This window comes from Ascidia mentula, chromosome 2 (assembly GCF_947561715.1).
Source record: "Ascidia mentula chromosome 2, kaAscMent1.1, whole genome shotgun sequence".
NCBI classification, from domain to species: Eukaryota; Metazoa; Chordata; class Ascidiacea; order Phlebobranchia; family Ascidiidae; genus Ascidia; species Ascidia mentula.
Window position 1 is genome coordinate 18,726,388 of NC_138567.1, and position 27,395 is coordinate 18,753,782.

The 27,395-nt window shown below is 36.2% G+C and overlaps 1 protein-coding gene across 1 annotated transcript; it reads right to left on the bottom strand.

Moving 5' to 3' along the window:
* Positions 1–875: 875 nt before the first annotated feature.
* LOC145890304 (uncharacterized) lies at positions 876–1,550 on the bottom strand. Its single transcript, XM_082981316.1, has one exon. It carries the CDS (start codon positions 1,548–1,550, stop codon positions 876–878), a length of 675 nt encoding a protein of 224 aa, XP_082837442.1.
* Between the last annotated feature and the right edge of the window lie 25,845 nt (positions 1,551–27,395).

The following is a 27,395-nucleotide window of genomic DNA, read 5'->3' on the forward strand; positions in this document are numbered from 1 at the left end:
GAGAGGATTGATGTTTTGAAAAGAAAAAAAGAAAATCCTTTTTTTCTTCTCTCTCTCTCTTTGTACGTATTTACAGTTTTGTAAGAATATAGGTGTTCAGATAATTAATTTAGGTTATTATGTTAGTTTTAATAATTTTTATTAAAAAACGTTAAAGAGATGAGTGAGATGGATTTACGGTTAGTGTGCATACGCTGCACGGGATACTTTGAAGAGTCCATAAAGTGGTTTGGAAGTGCAAATACATTCAAAAAGGTTGTAAAAAGTAAAAATGATTGCTGTATTTCCTAGTGTAATATTTCCAAATTTTAGCACTTTCCGACAATGGATAAGGCCTCTGAGTTCATAAATGAAGGTTACTCTTCAATAGAAACCGGTACGACATTTTATCTATCGTGGTTTATGTATCGGTTACAAAAAAAAAACTCAAGTTAAATTTTTTTTTTTTAAGTACTTCAGTGAGAGTGGAAAACCCAGTAGCAAATTAGATTACAAATATGTTGTAACCTTGCTTGAGCAATGGAACTTTCCACGTTTCAGCTGATTAAAATATTAAGAGTCAACAGGAGCATGCACGAAGAAATGCTAGGCAAGTTATTCAAAATGTTCATTCCGGAAAAAACAAAGCAGTGGATTGCAATACGACTTTTTACCGTAGTGTTTTGTAAAAGTGGAAACAACTCATCAGATGTAGGTTTTAGTTTTCCAAAGTTTTTAGGTATATTTGTGCTTTTGTACAAATTCCTGTTCTTAACCATTAGAAGCCCGAATCTGATGAAACTGTGGATTGCACAAAACAGTATGAAAATAAAGTTGTTGTGAATTACTGTCCCATAGAAAAAACAAATTCTTGTGAACGCCGGCCGCTGCTGCAGTTAACAACGGCCGGCCTTTAAGTTTTCCTGATAAGCACAAGGTTGCTGGCATTTAAGGGCACGGTCGCCAAAGCGTTGGTGATAAAAACAGAAACCGTTCTCACGTGATTGCTGCGCAGGTCTTGCTGAAGGCATCTCACGCTTGCGGACTTTTGAAACAAAAAATTGCTCGTTGTTTCTTGCCTTCCAAAGTACGTCGGCACGTTGTGCTAATTGCCTTGGTTCGACCAACGTCTCTTTTGTCAACACGAGCCGAATTTCTTCTGGCAAGGTTCGAAGAAAAATGTAGTGAAACAAAAAACATGGCTTATGACCGGCCATCAGGGACAACATTTCATCCATGAGCTGCGATGGTGATCGGTCTCCAAGCTCGGTAATGTTAAGCAATCGTGCAGCTCTTTCATACTCCGTAAGTCCAAATGTTCTAAGCAAGCGTTCCTTGATTGCTGCGTATTTGTTCTGCTCAGGCGGACTTTCAAGTAGATCCAAAAGACGGCTTGCTGTTAGTTGGTCCAATGCTGACACCACATAATAATACTGCGTTCTATCGCAAGATATTTTGCGTAGCGTAAATTGTGCTTCGGTTTGTTGAAACCACACTCGGGGTTGTTCAGTCCAGAACGTGGGTAGTTTCAAAGAAACAGCAGTGTGTAGTACTTCTTCTTGATCCTGCATTGTCCAAGAAATATCGTTTCTTGACGCTCGGGGTCACCAAAATGTGGCGTGCTTGCTCTTTATTCGTAGTCAATAGAATGATGCGTACATGGCGTGACACATGACACGTGAGAGAATCGCACGAAAAAGGCAAACACGCACCGAAACCAACGCAACCCGCGACGGCACATCCTTACAACATATTATGTCGCTACAGAATACAATACCGGTGTTCAAAAATTAATATAAGCCGCCCTCGAATGTAAGCCGCATGGTAATGTTAAAGACTAAGTTAGGTGACCTACAACAATAATTGTCAACAAATCTGTCGTTTAAAATAGTCAGATACGCTGACAACCTTGGGCGATAAAACGTATTGGTACGATAGAGCGAGTTGAAGGTAAATTTCTTTAAAAAACAGAGCGCAGACAAAATATCGGCGTGACATTAAATAATGTAAGCCGCGGCTTACAATCGAGTAAATACGGTATACAGGTAAGTTCTTATTAACTGTTTTCAGTGTGAAATTTGATATCTTTTTAGTGGGTGGTCACAATGGAACATTGCCAGAACGCAATTAAGGAATTTGAAACTTCCACGATGAAGTTCATTCAACAAAGGAAAATTTCATATGGTAAATCTGAGTTATTGCAGTAGTCTGTTGTAAAAAATTGTGATTTTGTGCAGACATTTCCAAAAGTTTAATATGCTGGGATGAATCCTTTGTTCCATACAAAAAGCTCCGAAACAGGTAAAGAGAAAAAGGTTTTATTGCAGTTGCAAGACTATCCTAATCCGTTCAAGAAACACTTGTAGCAAAATTATGCATTCAAGAAGTTTGCAAGTTTCCACAATTTCAGGTGAAGAGCATTCTTAAAACTTAAATAAAAACATAATGATATTCATACAATTTAGATGTCCAAACACAACAGACGAAATAAAGCAAATTCAAGCGCAGCCATTAGAAGTCTGTTGGCTGGAAATGATAAAAACATTATTAAAAAGTTGGAATACAAAGTTTCCTTTCCTAGTGAAAGTGAGCATTCTGGCCATGTTTTGGGTCAAGTATGTAATTTCTAACACCCTTTAAAAAGAAACTTGTATTGCATGAATGTTGATACTCATTTCAGGGTGCTGGTTTCTTACAGCCAGTTGATAAACGGTTAATTGAGAAAATTGATGAATTGGTATCTGAAGGTGTCCATTCTGTAGATGAAATTATGCAAAATCACAAATATTATGTGCTTCATGAACTCTTTAAAAATGGTGATAGACCAGCACCAACAAACAGACGATTTTTTCCTAAAGCCTTCACCAGACAAAGACTCTCCAAAATTGATCAAACAAATGTCCAGTGCTTAGTTGATGAATGGACAAAAAATGCAGAAATAGGTGACAATATTTTGTTTCGACCATACAAAGCTGGTGATAGCTGGAATGAAAATTCCAAATCCGTTGATGGCAAGATAAACCACTTAACCAAACCATGCTGTTTGTTCATCAATTTGCTTGGCAGCGCAGACTCCTACTGCGTTATGGTCAAGACATTTGCCTTATGGATGCCACTTACAAGACATCTAAATATGCATTGCCTTTGTTTTTTGTTTGTGTAAAGACAAATCAAGTCGTTGCAACTTTCATCACTCAAAATGAACGGCAACTTGACATTGAAGAAGCACTCTCAGTTCTCAAAAAATGGACACCAAATTGGAAACCAGCATTTTTTATGACAGACAAATGTGATTCAGAAATTAATGCGATTGAAAATGTTTTCAAAGGTAAAACATTCTTTATATGTATTTGAGTGTAAAAATGTGTAGCTTACAATTTAAGGCCAAAATAATTTTATTGCTTGTTCACTGAAATAATATTTAATCACTGCAGATTGTCAAGTTTTAATATGTGACTTTCACCGAGAACAGGCATGGGAGTGCTGGGTGAGAAAATCTGAAAATAATATTGGGAATGATAGAGAAAGTGTGTTAGCCCTAATGAGAGCTATTGCCAATGCTGAGAGCAAAGGAAGTTTTCAAAAAGCTTCGAGCAAGTTCCAGTCAAGTTCGTACTGTAGCGACAACAAAAGGCTACAAAAATATTTCACTAATGTTTGGTTAACAGAAAATGAAGTAAGAAATCAGGTTTAACACAGTATTTATGCAGCATGTTTACCGGGCAGATCGCCTGAAATGGCGTTGAAAGACAAAATAGAGTTTTGGAATGCCACATCCGTTTTAGAACAGACAAATCTCTTTCTGGGCTTATTACGATTTTACATGAAGAGTTTCTGCCCGAGGGATTGGTTAAGTAAGTTTGTTATACAGAAACTTGTGTATTTGTAGTAAGTCTTGAATTGTTACTATTATAACAAATATATTAAAGCAGTGCATTTTAGGTGTCAACGAGAAAATATGAGTGGCCTCAAAGAAAATGGATGAACCTGCAACCAAGTCATTAGACGAACCAACACATTCACATGATTATGAAAGAAACAAAGTGCCTTCGGATAAAAGTTCAACTTTGCAGAAAAGCCATCATAAGTTTGTTGAAGTAACAAAGGCATTGCTGGGCATGTCCTATGATGTAACTTCACCAGTCGTTTTAGATGAAGCAACTGCAAATGTTGAAACAATGTTATCCACATTTTCAAATGCATGTTGTTTTGACAGCGGTTTCAGAATAATTCAAACACCAAAACTGAAGTCGCTAAAAAGAAAAAGACCAGCATATTCACAATCCAAAAACGATGAGCTGCCTAGAAAACAGCCAAATCCATATGCTTCAAGGGTTGATGCCCGGGCAAACCTCATGCGACCTTTGCACCAAGTGAAAACATTGTTTCCTATAACAGGGGAAAAAAAACAAGACAGTTATTGCAGAACCCATGGATGACGACTTTGTTGAACCACCTTCATTCACAGGGGAATTGCATAAAACAATGATAACACCACAGATTGCAAGCAAGCAGAGCAAGGTTGATAAGCAATTGTTAAAAAAATGGTCCCCATTCTCTCTGTATGCTAGACCTAAAAACAGTTGAACCTTTATTGCCAGACTGTGGCGGTGTATGCGTCATTACCGGTTTGCTACAGTAAGTCCTTGGAAAAAAGAAGGTTAATGTTATCAACACCTTTTCCTTAAATCCAAAGACCAAGATTTCACCCCTGGTTGGTTAACTGATGAAGCCATCAACAGTTACTTGTGGAGATTAACCACTGCAAACAGCCATACACTGTATGTATGTTCCATGGTTGTCCGAACACTAATGCAAAAAGGTTCTATCAAAAGATTGTGGAGTGGTGTCTCCTTTGACAAAGAACAAATTATTTTTTTGCCCTGGATAACTAAAATACATTGGATTCTTCTTGCAGTCAACATTAAAAAAAGACAATTGTTATATATTGATCCGTTGAAAAATTCCTGTGTTGACCATTTACAGGGTGTTGCTAAGGCAACATCAATGGTCGACCATTTGTTGTGGCAAAAATTCCATTTCAAAATTGAATTAGTGGAATCCCCAAAACGGGTTTATCAACCGGATTGTGACAGCTGTGGAGTATTCATTTGCATGTATGCCAAATGGCTTGCTATGGGTATAAGCCTTGAACAAAGGTGTTCTGTATACCTGTACAGAAAAGAAATATTCGACAGTATTTCTGGAAACTGCCTAACTGGCAAACTTAGAAGACAGAAATGCAAGTTTTACAATGACAATACTAAGACTCTTTGGGTTGAATGTACTAGATGCAAACAATGGTTCCATGTAGAGTGTGTAGGCAAAACCGTTGGCAATGCATCAGATGATATGTATTTTGTTTGCCCAAGTTAAACATGCAAATGTGCAATTTTAGCAATCGCTTGGTCATCGAGTGAGGTGTATATGCCACTATGCTGTGCGAAGGTTGCAAAACCCTAGCCAGTGCAATCGCTTGGTCATCGAGTGAGGTGTATATGCCACTATGCTGTGCGAAGGTTGCAAAACCCTAGCCAGTGCAATCGCTTGGTCATCGAGTGAGGTGTATATGCCACTATGCTGTGCGAAGGTTGCAAAACCCTAGCCAGTGCAATCGCTTGGTCATCGAGTGAGGTGTACATGCCACTATGCTGTGCGAAGGTTGCAACCTTTTCTTAGATTAATAAACAAAACAATATGTTCTTTAGTTTATTGGTGATGCTGAATAAAAAAAAACAATATTGTAAATGACATGCATCCATGTGGTGAAACAAAATTAGCATTGCAGTGTTGTCAGTTACCTCTGGGTAAAGTCATAATACATTTTTTGCCTTTGTTCCGAAATTTCGTTACAAAACCGTTCCGAGAAACGAAATTTCGTTCCCAAATGAGAAAAACCGTTTCGGGAACATTATTTTTACGCAAAATTTCGTTACAGGAACATATTTTGGTTTTTGAATTGTGTTTCCAAAATCACAATTTGGGTAATATCGCACTAAAAATTGTGTTCCGAAAATCGACCAAGCCAAAAATCACCACTAGATGTCGACAAAGAGACGAAGATAACGTGGTTTTGCTCACGAGTATAAGGTTGATTTTATTACGAAAATACGTTTTCAAACGTAGACACTTACGGGAAGATGAAAATATGCATGGAACATAATTTTCGTTCCCGGAACAGAATTTGCGTTCCTGGAACCGAATTTTTATTCTGGGAACGGAATTTTTGTTACTGGAACAGAATTTTCGTTACGGGAACGGAATTTTCGTTACGGGAACAGAATTTTCGTTACTGGAACAAAATTATCGTACCAGAAGAATAATTACATTTCCATTGAAGTTACTTTTCGATCGAAGAACACAATTGTCGTTCTTCAAGAAAATTGTTGTTGAGCGATCTAAATTTTGTTCAAAAAATGAGTTTTCGATCCTGGAAAAGTATTTTCGTTACGGGAACGGAATTATTGTCTCTGGATCAGATTTTTCGCGCCTGGATCAGAATTTTGGTTATGAGAACGTAATTTTCGTTACTGGAACGTAATATTCGTTTATGGAACAGAATTCTCGTTACGGGAACGGAATTTTTGTTACTGGAACAGAAATTTCGTTAGTGGAATAGAATTTTCATTACGCAAATGGAATTTTCGTTACGGGAACGGAATTTTAGTTACGGTAATGGAATTTTCGTTACTGGAAAAGAAATTTCGTTACGGGAACGGAATTTTTGTTACTGGAACAGAAATTTCGTTTCTGGAACAGAATTATCGAACAATGAGGAATAATTACATTCCCGTTGAAGGTACCTTTTCGACCCAAGGACACAATGTCGTTCTTTCAAGAAAATTGTTGATACGCGACCTAAATGTCGTTCAAAAATGTGACTTTTTGATCCTGGAACGGAATTTTCGTTACTGGAACAGAATTTTCGTTACGGGAACGGAATTTGGTTACGGGAACGGAATTTTCGTTTCGGGAACGGAATTTTCGTTACTGGAACAGAATTTTCGTTACGGGAACGGAATTTTAGTTACTGGAACGGAATTTTCGTTACGGGAACGGAATTTTCGTTACGGGAACGGAATTTCGTTACGGGAACGGAATTTTCGTTACTGGAACGGAATTTTCGTTACGGGAACGGAATTTTCGTTACGGGGACGGAATTTTCGTTACGGGAACGGAATTTTCGTTACTGGAACAGAATTTTCGTTACGGGAACGGAATTTTCGTTACGGGAACGGAATTTTCGTTACTGGAACAGAATTTTCGTTACGGGAACGGAATTTTCGTTATGGGAACAGAATTTTCGTTACTGGAACAGAATTTTAGTTACGGGAACATAATTTTCGTTATTGGAACAGAATTTTTGTTACTGAAACAGAAATTTCGTTTTTGGAACATAATTATCGTACTATGAGGGATAATTACATTTCCGTCGAAGGTACTTTTTCGATCCATGGACACAATTATCGTTCTTTCAAGAAAATTGTTGATACGCGACCTAAATGTCGTTCAAAAAAGTGACTTTTTGATCTTGGAACAGAATTTTCGTTACAGGAACGGAATTTCGTTACGGGAACGGAATTTTCGTTACAGGAACGGAATTTTTGTTGCCGGAACAGAATTTTCGTTACTGGAACAGAATTTTAGTTACGGGAACGGAATTTTAGTTACGGGAACAGAATTATCGTTACGGGAACAGAATTTTCGTTACTGGAACAAAATTTTTGTTACTGGAACAGAATTTTAGTTACGGGAACGGAATTTTCGTTATGGGAACGGAATTTTCGTTACGGGAACAGAATTTTAGTTACGGGAACAGAATTTTCGTTACTGGAACAGAATTTTAGTTGCGGGAACGGAAATTTCGTTGCTGGAACAGAATTTTCGTTACTGGAACAGAATTTTTTCGTTTTTGGAACATAATTATCATACTATGAGGGATAAATACATTTCCGTCGAAGGTACTTTTTCGATCCATGGACACAATTGTCGTTCTTTCAAGAAGATTGTTGATACGCGACCTAAATGTCGTTCAAAAAAGTGACTTTTTGATCTTGGAACAGGATTTTCGTTACGGGAACGGAATTTTCGTTACGGGAACGGGATTTTCGTTACTGGAACAGAATTTTCGTTACGGGAACAGAATTTTCGTTACGGGAACAAAATTTTTGTTACTGGAACAGAATTTTGGTGTTGCGGGAAATTTCGTTTTTGGAACATAATTATCGTACTATGAGGAATAATTACATTCCCGTTGAAAGTACTTTTTCGGTCCAAGGAAACAATTGTCGTTCTTTCAAGAAAATTGTTGATACGCGACCTAAATGTCGTTCAAAAAAGTGACTTTTTCATCCTGGAACAGAATTTTTGTTACAGGAACAGAATTTTCGTTACGGGAACAAAATTTTCGTTACGGGAACAAAATTTTCGTTACGGGAACAAAATGTTCGTTACGGGAACAAAATGTTCGTTACGGGAACAAAATGTTCGTTACGGGAACAAAATGTTCGTTACGGGAACAAAATGTTCGTTACGGGAACAAAATTTTCGTTACGGGAACAGAATTTTTGTTACTGGAACAGAAATTTCGTTTTTGAAACAAAATTATCGTACTATGAGGTATTAATTACATTTCCGTCGAAGGTACTTTTTCGATCCATGGACACAATTGTCGTTCTTTCAAGAAAATTGTTGATACGCGACCTAAATGTCGTTCAAAAAAGTGACTTTTCGATCCTGGAACAGAATTTTCGTTACAGGAACAGAATTTTCGTTACGGGAACAGAATTTTCGTTACGGGAACAAAATTTTTGTTACTGGAACAGAATTTTGGTGTTTGCGGGAAATTTCGTTTTTGGAACATAATTATCGTACTATGAGGAATAATTACATTCCCGTTGAAGGTACTTTTTCGATCCAAGGAAACAATTGTCATTCTTTCAAGAAAATTGTTGATACGCGACCTAAATGTCGTTCAAAAAAGTGACTTTTCGATCCTGGAACAGAATTTTCGTTACAGGAACAGAATTTTCGTTACGGGAACAGAATTTTCGTTACGGGAACAAAATTTTTGTTACTGGAACAGAATTTTGGTGTTGCGGGAAATTTCGTTTTTGGAACATAATTATCGTACTATGAGGAACAATTACATTCCCGTTGAAGGTACTTTTTCGATCCATGGACACAATTGTCGTTCTTTTAAGAAAATTGTTGATACGCGACCTAAATGTCGTTCAAAAAAGTGACTTTTTGATCCTGGAACAAAATTTTTGTTACAGGAACAGAATTTTTGTTACTGGAACAGAAATTTGGTTACTGGAACATAAGTTTCGTTAGGGGAACAGAATTTTCGATACTGGAAAGAATTTTTTTTTTTGCTTGAACAGAATTTTCGTTCCCGGAACGGAATTACCGTTTCAGGAACTGAATTTTTTCTGCCCGAACTTAATTTTCGTTTCGGAGAACATAATTTTTAATGTTGGAACATATTTTCGTTCCTCGGTTAGACTTTTTAGACGGTAATGGGGCATAATGCAATTTTCCACTTACTCTGAAATACCGTTAACAAAACCGTTCTGAGTAACAACATTTCGTTCTAAATTGAACAATTTCGTTTCGGAAAATTTTTTTAAATTTCTGGTATGTCCTAACAAAATGTTTTGAAGTGAAATATATCGTTAAATTGGCTGTAACAAAAAATTTGTTACCATATTTTTTTGTGCATTAGATGACGATTTTTTCATACATGGTGTAAAGTATATCAATAAGATCTCGTTACCAAAAGTGCTAGCTGCACCAAAATTGTTATACAAATCTCTTAATTGGAAGAAATTACTTGATTTGAAATTGTGTATATTGCCGGCGGGAATTCTCAAAATTAGTTAATTCAGCACAATCTTATTAACCATCGTTTGTAACATGCGATTTCGCGCAGCAATAAGAAACTAGGGAACATAAACCAATTTGGTTTACTCTACTCGTTTTGCAATGCCATCTAGTATTTGTGTATAAAATTTCAAGTCGCTTGATCAAAAATTGTTTATATTGCCGGAGGGAATTCTCAAAATTAGTTAATTCCGCACGACCTTAGCGACCATTGTTTGTAACATGCGTTTTCGCGCAGCAATAAAAAACTAAAGGACATACGCTAATTTAGTTTTCATTGCTCGTTTTGTAGTGGCATCTAATATTTGTGTGCAAAATTTCAAGTCGCTTGATATAAAAATGTTGAAATCACAGGCGAACAACTCTCAAATTTAGTCAAAACCGCCGAACCTTACCCACCATAGTTTCAAACATGCGTTTTCGCGCAGCAATAAGAAACTAAAGGACATACGTCAATTTGGTTTTCATTGCTCGTTTTGTAGTGGCATCTAATATTTGTGTGCACAATTTCAAGTCGCTTGATAGAAAAATGTTGAAATCACAGGCGGACAACTGTCAAATTTAGTTAAAACCGCCGAACCTTAGCCACCATAGTTTCAAACATGCGTTTTCGCGCAGCAATAAGAAACTAAAGGACATACGTCAATTTGGTTTACATTGCACGTTTTGTAGTGGCATCTAATATTTGTGTGCAAAATTTCAAGTCCCTTGATATAAATGTTGAAATCACAGGCGGACAACTGTCAAATTTAGTCAAAACCGCCGAACCTTAGCAACCATAGTTTCAAACATACGTTTTCGGCAAGCAATCAAATTCTAAAGGACAGACGCCAATTTAGTTTCCATTGCTCGTTTTGTAGTGGCATCTAATATTTGTGTGCAAAACTTCAAGTCGCTTGATATAAAAATGTTGAAATCACAGGCGGACAACTGTCAAATTTAGCCAAAACCGCCGAACCTTAGCCACCATAGTTTGAAACATGCGTTTTCGGCAAGCAATAAACTTCTAAAGGACATACGCGAATTTAGTTTCCATTGCTCGTTTTCTAGTGGCATCTAATATTTGTGTGCAAAATTTCAAATCGTTTGATATAAAAATGTTGTAATCACAGGCCGACAACTGTCAAATTTAGTTAAAACCGCCGAACCTTAGCCACCATAGTTTCAAACATGCGTTTTCGCGCAGCAATAAGAAACTAAAGGACATATGTCAATTTGGTTTTCATTGCTCGGTTTGTAGTGGCATCTAATATTTGTGTGCAAAATTTCAAGTCGCTTGATAGAAAAATGATGAAATCACAGGCGGACAACTGTCAAATTTAGTCAAAACCGCCGAACCTTAGCCACCATAGTTTCAAACATGCGTTTTCGCGCAGCAACAAGAAACTAAAGGACATACGTCAATTTGGTTTTCATTGCTCGTTTTGTAGTGGCATCTAATATTTGTGTGCAAAATTTCAAGTCGCTTGATAGAAAAATGTTGAAATCACAGGCGGACAACTGTCAAATTTAGTCAAAACCGCCGAACCTTAGCCACCATAGTTTCAAACATGCGTTTTCGCGCAGCAATAAGAAACTAAAGGACATACGCCAATTTGGTTTTCATTGCTCGTTTTGTAGTGGCATCTAATATTTGTGTGCAAAATTTCAAGTCGCTTGATAGAAAAATGTTGAAATCACAGGCGGACAACTGTCAAATTTAATTAAAACCGCCGAACATTAGCCACCATAGTTTGAAACATGCGTTTTCGGCAAGCAATAAAATTCTAAATGACAGAGGCCAATTTAGTTTTCATTTCTCGTTTCGTAGTGACACCTAGTATTTGTGTGCAAAATTTCAGGTCTCTTGATTTAAAATTGTGTATATTGCCGGCGGGAATTCTCAAATTTAGTTAATTCCGCCGAACCTTAGCGACCATTGTTTGTAACATGCGTTTTCGCGCAGCAATAAGAAACTAAAGGATATTGTCCAATTTGGTTTTCATTGTTCGTTTTGTAGTGGCATCTAATATTTGTGTGCACAATTTCAAGTCGCTTGATAGAAAAATGTTGAAATCACAGGCGGACAACTGTCAAATTTAATTAAAACCGCCGAACCTTAGCCACCATAGTTTCAAACATGCGTTTTCGCGCAGCAATGAGAAACTAAAGGACATACGCCAATTTGGTTTTCATTGCTCGTTTTGTAGTGGCATCTAATATTTGTGTGCACAATTTCAAGTCGCTTGATAGAAAAATGTTGAAATCACAGGCGGACAACTGTCAAATTTAGTTAAAACCGCCGAACCTTAGCCACCATAGTTTCAAACATGCGTTTTCGCGCAGCAATAAGAAACTAAAGGACATACGTCAATTTGGTTTTCATTGCACGTTTTGTAGTGGCATCTAATATTTGTGTGCAAAATTTCAAGTCCCTTGATATAAATGTTGAAATCACAGGCGGACAACTGTCAAATTTAGTCAAAACCGCCGAACCTTAGCAACCATAGTTTCAAACATACGTTTTCGGCAAGTAATCAAATTCTAAAGGACAGACGCCAATTTAGTTTCCATTGCTCGTTTTGTAGTGGCATCCAATATTTGTGTGCAAAATTTCAAGTCGCTTGATAGAAAAATGTTGAAATCACAGGCGGACAACTCTCAAATTTAGTCGAAACCGCCGAACCTTAGCCACCATAGTTTCAAACATCCGTTTTCGCGCAGCAATCAGAAACTAAAGGACATACGTCAATTTGGTTTTCATTGCTCGTTTTGTAGTGGCATCTAATATTTGTGTGCAAAACTTCAAGTCGTTTGATAGAAAAATGTTGAAATCACAGGCGGACAACTGTCAAATTTAGCCAAAACCGCCGAACCTTAGCCACCATAGTTTCAAACATGCGTTTTCGGCAAGCAATAAACTTCTAAAGGACATACGCGAATTTAGTTTCCATTGCTCGTTTTGTAGTGGCATCTAATATTTGTGTGCAAAATTTCAAATCGTTTGATATAAAAATGTTGTAATCACAGGCCGACAACTGTCAAATTTAGTTAAAACCCCCAAACCTTTAGCCACCATAGTTTCAAACATGCGTTTTCGCGCAGCAATAAGAAACTAAAGGACATATGTCAATTTGGTTTTCATTGCTCGGTTTGTAGTGGCATCTAATATTTGTGTGCAAAATTTCAAGTCGCTTGATAGAAAAATGTTGAAATCACAGGCGGACAACTGTCAAATTTAGTCAAAACCGCCGAACCTTAGCCACCATAGTTTCAAACATGCGTTTTCGCGCAGCAACAAGAAACTAAAGGACATACGTCAATTTGGTTTTCATTGCTCGTTTTGTAGTGGCATCTAATATTTGTGTGCAAAATTTCAAGTCGCTTGATAGAAAAATGTTGAAATCACAGGCGGACAACTGTCAAATTTAGTCAAAACCGCCGAACCTTAGCCACCATAGTTTCAAACATGCGTTTTCGCGCAGCAATAAGAAACTAAAGGACATACGCCAATTTGGTTTTCATTGCTCGTTTTGTAGTGGCATCTAATATTTGTGTGCAAAATTTCAAGTCGCTTGATAGAAAAATGTTGAAATCACAGGCGGACAACTGTCAAATTTAATTAAAACCGCCGAACATTAGCCACCATAGTTTGAAACATGCGTTTTCGGCAAGCAATAAAATTCTAAATGACAGAGGCCAATTTAGTTTTCATTTCTCGTTTCGTAGTGACACCTAGTATTCGTGTGCAAAATTTCAGGTCTCTTGATTTAAAATTGTGTATATTGCCGGCGGGAATTCTCAAATTTAGTTAATTCCGCCGAACCTTAGCGACCATTGTTTGTAACATGCGTTTTCGCGCAGCAATAAGAAACTAAAGGATATTGTCCAATTTGGTTTTCATTGTTCGTTTTGTAGTGGCATCTAATATTTGTGTGCACAATTTCAAGTCGCTTGATAGAAAAATGTTGAAATCACAGGCGGACAACTGTCAAATTTAATTAAAACCGCCGAACCTTAGCCACCATAGTTTCAAACATGCGTTTTCGCGCAGCAATAAGAAACTAAAGGACATACGTCAATTTGGTTTTCATTGCACGTTTTGTAGTGGCATCTAATATTTGTGTGCAAAATTTCAAGTCCCATGATATAAATGTTGAAATCACAGGCGGACAACTGTCAAATTTAGTCAAAACCGCCGAACCTTAGCCACCATAGTTTCAAACATACGTTTTCGGCAAGCAATCAAATTCTAAAGGACAGACGCCAATTTAGTTTCCATTGCTCGTTTTGTAGTGGCATCTAATATTTGTGTGCAAAATTTCAAGTCGCTTGATAGAAAAATGTTGAAATCACAGGCGGACAACTGTCAAATTTAGTCAAAACCGCCGAACCTTAGCCACCATAGTTTCAAACATGCGTTTTCGCGCAGCAATAAGAAACTAAAGGACATACGTCAATTTGGTTTTCATTGCTCGTTTTGTAGTGGCATCTAATATTTGTGTGCAAAACTTCAAGTCGCTTGATATAAATGTTGAAATCACAGGCGGACAACTGTCAAATTTAGTCAAAACCGCCGAACCTTAGCCACCATAGTTTCAAACATGCGTTTTCGCGCAGCAATAAGAAACTAAAGGACATACGTCAATTTGGTTTTCATTGCACGTTTTGTAGTGGCATCTAATATTTGTGTGCAAAATTTCAAGTCCCATGATATAAATGTTGAAATCACAGGCGGACAACTGTCAAATTTAGTCAAAACCGCCGAACCTTAGCCACCATAGTTTCAAACATACGTTTTCGGCAAGCAATCAAATTCTAAAGGACAGACGCCAATTTAGTTTCCATTGCTCGTTTTGTAGTGGCATCTAATATTTGTGTGCAAAATTTCAAGTCGCTTGATAGAAAAATGTTGAAATCACAGGCGGACAACTGTCAAATTTAGTCAAAACCGCCGAACCTTAGCCACCATAGTTTCAAACATGCGTTTTCGCGCAGCAATAAGAAACTAAAGGACATACGCCAATTTGGTTTTCATTGCTCGTTTTGTAGTGGCATCTAATATTTGTGTGCAAAATTTCAAGTCGCTTGATAGAAAAATGTTGAAATCACAGGCGGACAACTGTCAAATTTAGTCAAAACCGCCGAACCTTAGCCACCATAGTTTCAAACATGCGTTTTCGCGCAGCAATAAGAAACTAAAGGACATACGCCAATTTGGTTTTCATTGCTCGTTTTGTAGTGGCATCTAATATTTGTGTGCAAAATTTCAAGTCGCTTGATAGAAAAATGTTGAAATCACAGGCGGACAACTGTCAAATTTAATTAAAACCGCCGAACATTAGCCACCATAGTTTGAAACATGCGTTTTCGGCAAGCAATAAAATTCTAAATGACAGAGGCCAATTTAGTTTTCATTTCTCGTTTCGTAGTGACACCTAGTATTCGTGTGCAAAATTTCAGGTCTCTTGATTTAAAATTGTGTATATTGCCGGCGGGAATTCTCAAATTTAGTTAATTCCGCCGAACCTTAGCGACCATTGTTTGTAACATGCGTTTTCGCGCAGCAATAAGAAACTAAAGGATATTGTCCAATTTGGTTTTCATTGTTCGTTTTGTAGTGGCATCTAATATTTGTGTGCACAATTTCAAGTCGCTTGATAGAAAAATGTTGAAATCACAGGCGGACAACTGTCAAATTTAATTAAAACCGCCGAACCTTAGCCACCATAGTTTCAAACATGCGTTTTCGCGCAGCAATAAGAAACTAAAGGACATACGCCAATTTGGTTTTCATTGCTCGTTTTGTAGTGGCATCTAATATTTGTGTGCAAAACTTCAAGTCGCTTGATATAAAAATGTTGAAATCACAGGCGGACAACTGTCAAATTTAGTCAAAACCGCCGAACCTTAGCCACCATAGTTTCAAACATGCGTTTTCGCGCAGCAATAAGAAACTAAAGGACATACGCCAATTTGGTTTTCATTGCTCGTTTTCTAGTGGCATCTAATATTTGTGTGCAAAATTTCAAGTCGCTTGATAGAAAAATGTTGCAATCACAGGCGGACAACTGTCAAATTTAGTTAAATCCGCCGAACATTAGCCACCATAGTTTCAAACATGCGTTTTCGGCAAGCAATAAAATTCTAAAGGACAGAGGCCAATTTAGTTTTCATTTCTCGTTTCGTAGTGGCACCTAGTATTTGTGTGCAAAATTTCAGATCTCTTGATTTAAAATTGTTTATATTGCCGGCGGGAATTCTCAAATTTAGTTAATTCCGCCGAACCTTAGCCACCATAGTTTCAAACATGCGTTTTCGCGCAGCAACAAGAAACTAAAGGACATACGTCAATTTGGTTTTCATTGCTCGTTTTGTAGTGGCATCTAATATTTGTGTGCAAAATTTCAAGTCGCTTGATAGAAAAATGTTGAAATCACAGGCGGACAACTGTCAAATTTAGTTAAAACCGCCGAACATTAGCCACCATAGTTTCAAACATGCGTTTTCGCGCAGCAACAAGAAACTAAAGGACATACGTCAATTTGGTTTTCATTGCACGTTTTGTAGTGGCATCTAATATTTGTGTGCAAAATTTCAAGTCCCTTGATATAAATGTTGAAATCACAGGCGGACAACTGTCAAATTTAGTCAAAACCGCCGAACCTTAGCCACCATAGTTTCAAACATACGTTTTCGGCAAGCAATCAAATTCTAAAGGACAGACGCCAATTTAGTTTCCATTGCTCGTTTTGTAGTGGCATCTAATATTTGTGTGCAAAATTTCAAGTCGCTTGATAGAAAAATGTTGAAATCACAGGCGGACAACTGTCAAATTTAGTCAAAACCGCCGAACCTTAGCCACCATAGTTTCAAACATGCGTTTTCGCGCAGCAATAAGAAACTAAGGGACATACGCCAATTTGGTTTTCTTAGCTCGTTTCGTAGTGACACCTAGTATTTGTGTGCAAAATTTCAAGTCGCTTGATAGAAAAATGTTGAAATCACAGTCGGACAACTGTCATATTTAGTTAAAACCGCCGAACCTTAGCCACTGTAGTTTCAAACATGCGTTTTCGCGCAGCAATAAGAAACTAAAGGACATATGTCAATTTGGTTTTCATTGCTCGTTTTGTAGTGGCATCTAATATTTGTGTGCAAAATTTCAAGTCGCTTGACAGAAAAATGTTGAAATCACAGGCGGACAACTGTCAAATTTAGTTAAAACCGCCGAACCTTAGCCACCATAGTTTGAAACATGCGTTTTCGCGCAGCAATAAGAAACTAAAGGACAGACACCAATTAGTTTTCATTTCTCGTTTTGTACTGACATCTAATATTTGTGTGCAAAATATCAAGTCGCTTGATTTAAAATTGTTTAAAACACAGGCAGACTACTGTCAAATTTAGTTAATTTCGCCCTTGCGGCGCGGTTTGTGCTTGTCTTTGAGAGGTATTCGCCTGCCAAATCTCTGTTTTACATCCAAGCGAATTAAAATTTGGCAGTTAAATACTACAGCCATGTAGAAAGAGATACTTCTAAACTTTATTTAACTCTATGCTTTAGTTTTTTGTTGTCATACGAAAAGGCGTTCTTAAAACTGTTTTGGCGAACCAACGGCGCTGTTTAAGCTTGTCTTTGACAGGTATTTACTTGTGTTTGTTTTGAAATAATATGGCCAAACTAAATAAATATAGCTGTTAAATGCTCTAGGTATGTTGTAGATGGTCCCATTGAACCGTATTCGACTATCCGTTTTTTTGATATATTTAAAGGCGTTCTTTTAAACTGTTTTGGCGAATGACGCGTTTTAAACATGTTTTCACTTGTTAATTGCTATGTTTGATGCTTGCCGTATGAGCAGTTTATCTATGTTCCTAATAAAATTCGGGAGCAATAATTAAACGATCTTAAGACATCAGATTTGTGTGTGAGCAGTAAAATTTCGTTGTGGGAGGCGCCTATCTTGGGAATTGAGATACGGACTGTTCTCTCTTCGCTTTATGAAGTTCTCTGATGACGCCGCTCCTTTGGGAGTTGTTAGTTCGGATAAGACGACCACACGCCTTTTTGCACTTTTGTGTGCCCGAATTTTGATGCTGTTTATCACTGTCGATATCATGGTAATTTTTAAAGCGGAAAATTCCAATATATTCCGCAACATTTTCGATCAATGCTATTAATATGTTTGAAGAAAATCATGTAGTGTATGTTTTATTTTAGCATGAGGCGTTTGTTATTTCTTGGTTGTATATTTATTTAAATTGTGTTTTTATACACAATTATAAATAGACCGTTACTATAAATAACATGTTACATATTTGTATTTAAAATTTCAACTTGGTTTACTTTACACGATACTTTGGCACCACGTGAGTGTTGTGCTTTGTTTTACATCGACCAATTTGCAAAAGGTTCTGTGCGTGGGAACGATATCACCAATACACATTTGCAATTCCAACAACAGAAAATCGACTACAAAGCTCTTTTATGAACGATTTAACGATTTAATTTTTCCTACAGCGATTTAACGACTAAAATATCAAATAATTCATATAAAATGTTAATGTCATCGAACGTTTTTTCAATTTTTTAATCTACCATATCGCTTCTATTTCTAAGTTGGCAAAGCAGTTTTTAATAATTTCATCTACACGTGCAATTAAATTTTTCGAGCGGTCCTATAGCAGCACCTTGTGGTAAAAAGATGCACAAAACAAAAACTGGTTCCGGAACGAAATTGTCAAATTATGCTCCAAACACTTAAAAACGAAATTTCGTTTCAAGACCTCTGGGTCTTTTATTTCTTCGTCTGAACAAAAAAAAGATAAAATGTAGACTGGTTTATATGAGCTTGAAAATTAGATCAAAAATTGTGTCAGTCACAAGAATTGCAGTATAGTTACCTCCGGTTTATATGTGCTTGAAGATAAGATCAAAAATTGTGTCAGTCACAAGAATTGCAGTATAGTTACCTCAGTGTCCTTGGTTTCGTTTGTCTAAAAAAAATAAAATGTAGACTGGTTTATATGAGCTTGAAAATTAGATCAAAAATTGTGTCAGTCACAAGAATTGCAGTATAGTTACCTCCGGTTTATATGTGCTTGAAGATAAGATCAAAAATTGTGTCAGTCACAAGAATTGCAGTATAGTTACCTCAGTGTCCTTGGTTTCGTTTGTCTAAAAAAAATAAAATGTAGACTGGTTTATATGAGCTTGAAAATTAGATCAAAAATTGTGTCAGTCACAAGAATTGCAGTATAGTTACCTCCGGTTTATATGTGCTTGAAGATAAGATCAAAAATTGTGTCAGTCACAAGAATTGCAGTATAGTTACCTCCGTCTCCTTGGTTTCGTTTTGTCTAAAAAAAATAAAATGTAGACTGGTTTATATGTGCTTGAAGATAAGATCAAAAATTGTGTCAGTCAGAAGAATTGCAGTATAGTTACCTCCGTGACCTTGGTTTCGTTTGTCTAAAAAAAATAAAATGTAGACTGGTTTATATGAGCTTGAAAATTAGATCAAAAATTGTGTCAGTCAGAAGAATTGCAGTATAGTTACCTCCGTGACCTTGGTTTCGTTTGTCTAAAAAAAATAAAATGTAGACTGGTTTATATGTGCTTGAAGATAAGATCAAAAATTGTGTCAGTCAGAAGAATTGCAGTATAGTTACCTCCGTGACCTTGGTTTCGTTTTGTCTAAAAAAAATAAAATGTAGACTGGTTTATATGTGCTTGAAGATAAGATCAAAAATTGTGTCAGTCAGAAGAATTGCAGTATAGTTACCTCCGTCTCCTTGGTTTCGTTTTGTCTAAAAAAAATAAAATGTAGACTGGTTTATATGTGCTTGAAGATAAGATCAAAAATTGTGTCAGTCAGAAGAATTGCAGTATAGTTACCTCCGTGACCTTGGTTTCGTTTGTCTAAAAAAAATAAAATGTAGACTGGTTTATATGAGCTTGAAAATTAGATCAAAAATTGTGTCAGTCAGAAGAATTGCAGTATAGTTACCTCCGGTTTATATGTGCTTGAAGATAAGATCAAAAATTTTGTCAGTCAGAAGAATTGCAGTATAGTTACCTCCGTCTCCTTGGTTTCGTTTTGTCTAAAAAAAATAAAATGTAGACTGGTTTATATGTGCTTGAAGATAAGATCAAAAATTGTGTCAGTCAGAAGAATTGCAGTATAGTTACCTCCGTGACCTTGGTTTCGTTTGTCTAAAAAAAATAAAATGTAGACTGGTTTATATGAGCTTGAAAATTAGATCAAAAATTGTGTCAGTCAGAAGAATTGCAGTATAGTTACCTCCGGTTTATATGTGCTTGAAGATAAGATCAAAAATTTTGTCAGTCAGAAGAATTGCAGTATAGTTACCTCCGTCTCCTTGGTTTCGTTTTGTCTAAAAAAAATAAAATGTAGACTGGTTTATATGTGCTTGAAAATTAGATCAAAAATTGTGTCAGTCAGAAGAATTGCAGTATAGTTACCTCCGTGACCTTGGTTTCGTTTTGTCTAAAAAAAATAAAATGTAGACTGGTTTATATGTGCTTGAAGATAAGATCAAAAATTGTGTCAGTCAGAAGAATTGCAGTATAGTTACCTCCGTCTCCTTGGTTTCGTTTTGTCTAAAAAAAATAAAATGTAGACTGGTTTATATGTGCTTGAAGATAAGATCAAAAATTGTGTCAGTCAGAAGAATTGCAGTATAGTTACCTCCGTGACCTTGGTTTCGTTTGTCTAAAAAAAATAAAATGTAGACTGGTTTATATGAGCTTGAAAATTAGATCAAAAATTGTGTCAGTCAGAAGAATTGCAGTATAGTTACCTCCGGTTTATATGTGCTTGAAGATAAGATCAAAAATTTTGTCAGTCAGAAGAATTGCAGTATAGTTACCTCCGTCTCCTTGGTTTCGTTTTGTCTAAAAAAAATAAAATGTAGACTGGTTTATATGTGCTTGAAGATAAGATCAAAAATTGTGTCAGTCAGAAGAATTGCAGTATAGTTACCTCCGTGACCTTGGTTTCGTTTGTCTAAAAAAAATAAAATGTAGACTGGTTTATATGAGCTTGAAAATTAGATCAAAAATTGTGTCAGTCAGAAGAATTGCAGTATAGTTACCTCCGTCTCCTTGGTTTCGTTTTGTCTAAAAAAAATAAAATGTAGACTGGTTTATATGTGCTTGAAGATAAGATCAAAAATTGTGTCAGTCATAAGAATTGCAGTATAGTTACCTCCGTGACCTTGGTTTCGTTTGTCTAAAAAAAATAAAATGTAGACTGGTTTATATGAGCTTGAAAATTAGATCAAAAATTGTGTCAGTCACAAGAATTGCAGTATAGTTACCTCCGGTTTATATGTGCTTGAAGATAAGATCAAAAATTGTGTCAGTCAGAAGAATTGCAGTATAGTTACCTCCGTCTCCTTGGTTTCGTTTTGTCTAAAAAAAATAAAATGTAGACTGGTTTATATGTGCTTGAAGATAAGATCAAAAATTGTGTCAGTCATAAGAATTGCAGTATAGTTACCTCCGTGACCTTGGTTTCGTTTGTCTAAAAAAAATAAAATGTAGACTGGTTTATATGAGCTTGAAAATTAGATCAAAAATTGTGTCAGTCAGAAGAATTGCAGTATAGTTACCTCCGGTTTATATGTGCTTGAAGATAAGATCAAAAATTTTGTCAGTCAGAAGAATTGCAGTATAGTTACCTCCGTCTCCTTGGTTTCGTTTTGTCTAAAAAAAATAAAATGTAGACTGGTTTATATATGCTTGAAGATAAGATCAAAAATTGTGTCAGTCATAAGAATTGCAGTATAGTTACCTCAGTGACCTTGGTTTCGTTTGTCTAAATAAAATAATGACTGGTAATGCTGTACAGTTACTTATTAGAAGCCTTAGCAAAAAGAATAAAATTATGACTGGTTTAAATGTTTTTATGGCACAAGTATTGCAATACAGTTACTTACTAAAAAATTTTTGGCTTGTTTTGTCTACACAAAAACAAGGTTAAAAAGATTTTGATTTATGTGATTATATGCAACCATTTTTGGTTTCTTTGTCTGCACAAAAAAATAACATCACATAAACTTTCATACTTTTACTTGTCATACACTACCCAATACTTACCACAAAGGATTCTCTTTTTTCAAACTAAAAAATAAGGTGGAGCAATATTAGAAGTTACTTGTAAAATGATTTTAACATGCTGTTTCAAAAAGTGAGTATATTGTAGAACTATCAAAACCTGAAGTGGTTGTGTTTTCATAATTTACATACTAAAAACACTAGGACCTGTCAAATTATCTGAAGAATAAAATTTGGGCCACATAACATTTTTTTTCTCGAAAAATTAATCTCGTATTTTATGATGTCAGTTGTTTAAGTTTAAGCACAACACCTACACTAAGAGGAACTCACAAAAATTAGAAGCATTTCTGTAAACAACTTACATTTTCAAAAAATGTTCCAAGGGAACCCATCTGTGGAGTAACAGTTATTAAGGCTACTGATATATGTGTACGATTAGTGTTTTACAATTTACAGACACTTAGTTTGACTTGCTGGGAATTCTTTTCTGTCTAAAAACATTCAAAAACTTTGTGTACATGTATAGATTACAAATATATACAAAATGTTAGCACAACTGCTTACCTTTGCAATTTTTTAAACCTTTTTAATGTCAGAAACCTGCAAAATTGTAAGCTATTAATAATGTTAAAAAACGTATACTTAACTTAATACCCTTTTGGAAATTTCTTTCTTTTCTGCAAAATATAAATAGATCACAGTAATTCTATAAAAAAAAATATGAAAAACTCTTACTTGTGCTTGATTCGAAGCAGCAGAGCACCCTGGGTGGAATCCCCGGGTGTAGGGCAAACGTACTGTTATACATTAAATGAACACTTATTACCCAAATTACGTCACCATAAGTTGGGGTCAAGTTATGACCTAGCACCAAACAATAAATCCCTCATCTTATTTTAACCCGTGCACAACTACGTCAACAACATGTGTACAGACGCCACGTTGCGTTAAGTTCCCGCCAAGAAAGAGAGAGAGAGAAAGAAGAAAAGTCTTTGCCTTCTTTTTAAAACATCAATCCTCTCGTGATCCGACTTGTCTACGTAAGTGTGCTAAACGTTTTGCTTTAAACTACTTTATACACAATAAGATAGAACAGCAATTTTAAGATATCCATGTTGGTTGGTTTATCCTACCATGGTGGTACCACAGCTCAGTGTTTCTCAAACTTTTTTTCTGCTCCGCCCCCCAAAACACATCAGTCATTTAACAACGCCCAACAGAACAGACAAAAAACATTACAAATTTATTTGTTGCTCGTCAATTATTCCGATGGTGAGTTCGAAGTCGACTCATTAAACATCTTTTCTGCAGAAATTTTGGTTTCCTTCGATATTAAGTGGATCTCCACCAATTTGTGCAAAAATTCTAGATTTAGGTGTTTTTTTTTCAGTCTCCATTGGTGCATTTTCCAATGTGGGTTGAATAAACCAATGGCATTCATAAGGTTCTGGGATTCTATATTGGAGAAAAGCTGGGCATGTCTTCGTAAAGACGAAATATGGGTGTAGCTTTCATCGCAATGTAAACAATTGTAGAGTTTGTTTGCTTCCTGCAAAATTGTTTACAATTTTATAAAGTTTTTATATATTTCTTGCTCAAGAACCTTGTTGAACAACATTTATGCCCTACTTTAACCCTTTAAGCCCACATCATGAAATACTGGAAGGAAAATTCAAATTTTAAGCCAAAACAGTTATTTTGTGTGTAAAAACACAAAGCAGTTGAAAAAATTAAATTTAACCCCAGTGACCTCTAGATTTCACATGTTGCACATATGCAACATTGGGCTTTAGTGGGTACGAAAATCGATAATCACTTTCTGTTAAAACTTTTACTTTATTTATCCACAGTGCACATTATTTCAACATTTTAAACTATTACGGCAGTTTCATTTTTAGCACATTTTTACATTGTAACTAAACAAGTGTTTCCTTTCAGGATCATTAACATTATATAACAAGCTGTAATGTTAGAACAAATGAGGTATATTGCAATGATATCTTGACTTGAATTATATTTCCCATATGTTCATTCATAGCAAATTTTATATAAGGTCTTATAATATTACAAAGACATGCATTAACATAAACTACCAACAAACACTGTAATGCAGGTCTTTTTCGCAAGTACACATAACAACAACACAACATATATAAATTGCAAACCAATCTTTAACTCCACAATAACAGTGGCATAAATTTACAACTGGCCAGAGTATTAATTGCATAATGTAGTTTAAACATGAAACAGCTTGAAGCAATTCCTCGAATTATTTAGGCACAGTCTAACATTACATTTATCACAAAATGTGTCGCGGCCACTTGCACCCTTGATAGGCCAATGGCGAAAGCAATCCTTCTGTACATCATTGGAAGCAACAACCCGTTGGATGGCCGCCCAACTTTGGAAACATTTAAACTAATAAGAGTGTGACCGACCCTGGACGGGAAATCATGCAACAATCACGGCGGTATTGGAGCCAGGAATTGACCATGGCAATCGATAAACTGTGCCAAAAAATATATCAATACCAGCGACGAGACTTCAGATGATAACGACTTCGTGCTAAGTTAGCATCCAGCGAGTCAGCTCCCCCATATTCCCGTTTTTTCTCGTCAAATCTACGCACACAGCTCACAGGATGCTGTCAAACCAACGAAGGACGACTAGATTGTCCCCTTCCCATTTTCTTCATTTGATTTTCTTCCAACAACTGGCAATCGGATAGCCGGCATTTTCTTGTTGTACCAACATAATGAATTCCTTTTTTTTGTAAATTTATCAACAAAGGTGGACTTGTGAAAAGATTGTCAGCATAAACTTTGTAATTCTGTTGATGCGGTAGAGTTGAGCATAATCGCACCACAACATCACCAGCTACACCTAACTGACTTTTATTTTTGTTCCCATCAACGCTCCCTTGGTATACTTCGAAATCACAAAGCATACCACTCACAGTTGTACGGCACCAAATTTTGAAGCCCCATGGGTGGGGTTTTCCGCGTATGTATTGCTTCATGGGAATTAATGTGCCTTTAAATGGGACCATCATCTCGTCAATTGAATTTTGCTCTTCAGGAATTATATTTAAACAAATTTGACGAAAAAGGCTTAGCCATGGTCTTAATTTCCAGAGTCACGTAAATTATCCACAAAGTGCAATCTTGATGAAAGTTGTATGGTGCTATCTTGCCAATAATATCTAGAAGACTTGCAAGTTTTTTGTACACTATATAGATTAGTATTTTCCATCACAAGTTTGATCATTTCATTTGTCACAAAGCCTTTGAAATATTGAAAAGGTGTTTTAATGTCAATCAAATCCGAGGGTGGTAATCTATTTCCAGTAAATGTCACATCTGGCTTAATATATTCCTTTCGCACCCATTTAAATTTATGTTTTTTAGCAAATACAGGTTGATGTTCCCTCATGAACAACAGCAGCAGGAGGAGGAAGTGTGCCTGGCATAGATTCATCATCAGTGTCACTTTCCTGGAGAATTTCATTCTCACTTTCATCTCCATTAATTACTAACTGTAATGCATCTTGCACAGAGTAATACTTCCTTTGTGAATTCATTAATATGTTGGCTTGCAAATGTGCAACATCACTTTTCGGAATTGTAGGACACCCACCGCTGTTGAAGCATTCATCTGTAAACTAATTATATTTACTGTAATTTATCTAAACTGCACCACAAACAACGTTTTCCAATCAAAAACCTTTCAAAAACACTGAAATACAACTTAAAAGTTTGAAAGTTCATCCTGACAGACAGGGCTTGAAAATCGGGATAAATCCTAAAAGTTTAGTAACCCGCTAGGTGGCAGTATTTTTTTTAAAATATGTAAAGGGGCTTTTACTAAATCAGAAAAACCAAAACTTAGCACAAAATATGTGTGATAATATACAGTGTTCCATATATGCAACGCTGGGCGCTAAAGGGTAAACAACATTTTATGCATGTTTATTGCGACTACAATTCAGTGCTTGTATACAGCCATGGGACATTGGTCTCTTAACACTTCTTCTTACAAGCAGTTGTTGGTAATTATTTACAACTGGTATTGGAAAAAAAAATACCTACAAAATATAATTTCAAGCAACATGGTCAACCAAAAACATACTTTTACTTTAGGAGTAATTTTCTTTAGAAATCGACAGTTATCACACAAATAAGTCTCATATAATTAAAATGGATCCTTGCAACACATTATGCTTTTGCAATGTTAGTCCACACAGAGAGAGAAACTTTGGGCTGGCGAGCTCGCGCGCTGGCGGAAAGAAAAAATCGGCGTCCTCACTCACGCCCGGCGTATTTTCGCTGCCAGTTGTCAGGGTCCTTTGTTTTGCATGGCGTTCAAAAACGTGAGAATTGTGCTGTTTATTAACGAAGGCATTACGGCCGTGGTGAATGGTACCAAAAATTACTGCATTAGTCAAAAACATTGCCAAGAACAACTGAAGTATGTTTGTCTGGTTAACTTTTGCCTGCGTCCACAAAGAAACAACAACACCAAATGAAACCGTTTTATTTTGTGGAATTGACTAAAACAATAATAAAAGTAATGAAATAACAAGTTACTGGTTTGGTATTATGATCATTATGTTTATTACTACTTTAACCACTGAAATAGTTGTCATGGTGAACTGGTATTCTTTCATGTTATTGAATTTATTGGGTTCCTTTTTAAATTTTTCTGAACAATGCTGCTGATTTTTAGCAACGAGTGCTGAATAAACACAGAAAAATGTATAGGCAACATTAAAGAGAACCTCGCAAAGAAATATAAGAGCACATATTTTAGACAAATATACAGTAGCATGAAACCATACAATGTATCACTTAATTAAAGCATCATATTACATGCAATTTTTAAAGCTAAACAGTAGATGATGCAAAAGATAACTATACCAAATATAAAAATTCAACATTTTGAAAACATGAGCAACCTTTGTTATGGTATGATCAAAACAAGCAACATTTTCTTACACATGTTGATTGTTAGTGGATGCATGTTCATATTCCAATGAAAGATACTTCACTTTAAAATAGAAACCAGGGGCGGCATTATGAACACTTGCTCGCTCGCTAAGTTAACGAGCTCTCTAAAATAATTTTTAGCGAGGACTTAACGAGCGAGGAACTCGGTAACGTATTTGGTATTACGAAGTGCCCTCGCAAACGCCTCGCTAAAGCCTGACGCAAAAACGAGAGAATGCGTCAAAATCGTGAGAAAAAAGACGTCTGACGCAGCAAAATTAGAAAGTCGCGCTAAGCGACATCTTCCGGAAGGCTTTTTTGTGTTGATAGTTGAGCTTCACGTGGACATTGAGGGCATTATTTTGCAAGTTTTACGCCGAATAATTTTATTTCTTGTGCTTAGTAATTGTGTAAACTTTAGTTTTTTTAAAAAGTAGAAATTGATCATACAAAAAGCAGTAAAAAGCGATCTCCAAGAT

Excerpts from the sequence above, each read along its gene's own strand:
- LOC145890304 (XM_082981316.1), bottom strand. The coding sequence starts at position 1,550 with ATGCAGGATCAAGAAGAAGTACTACACACTGCTGTTTCTTTGAAACTA.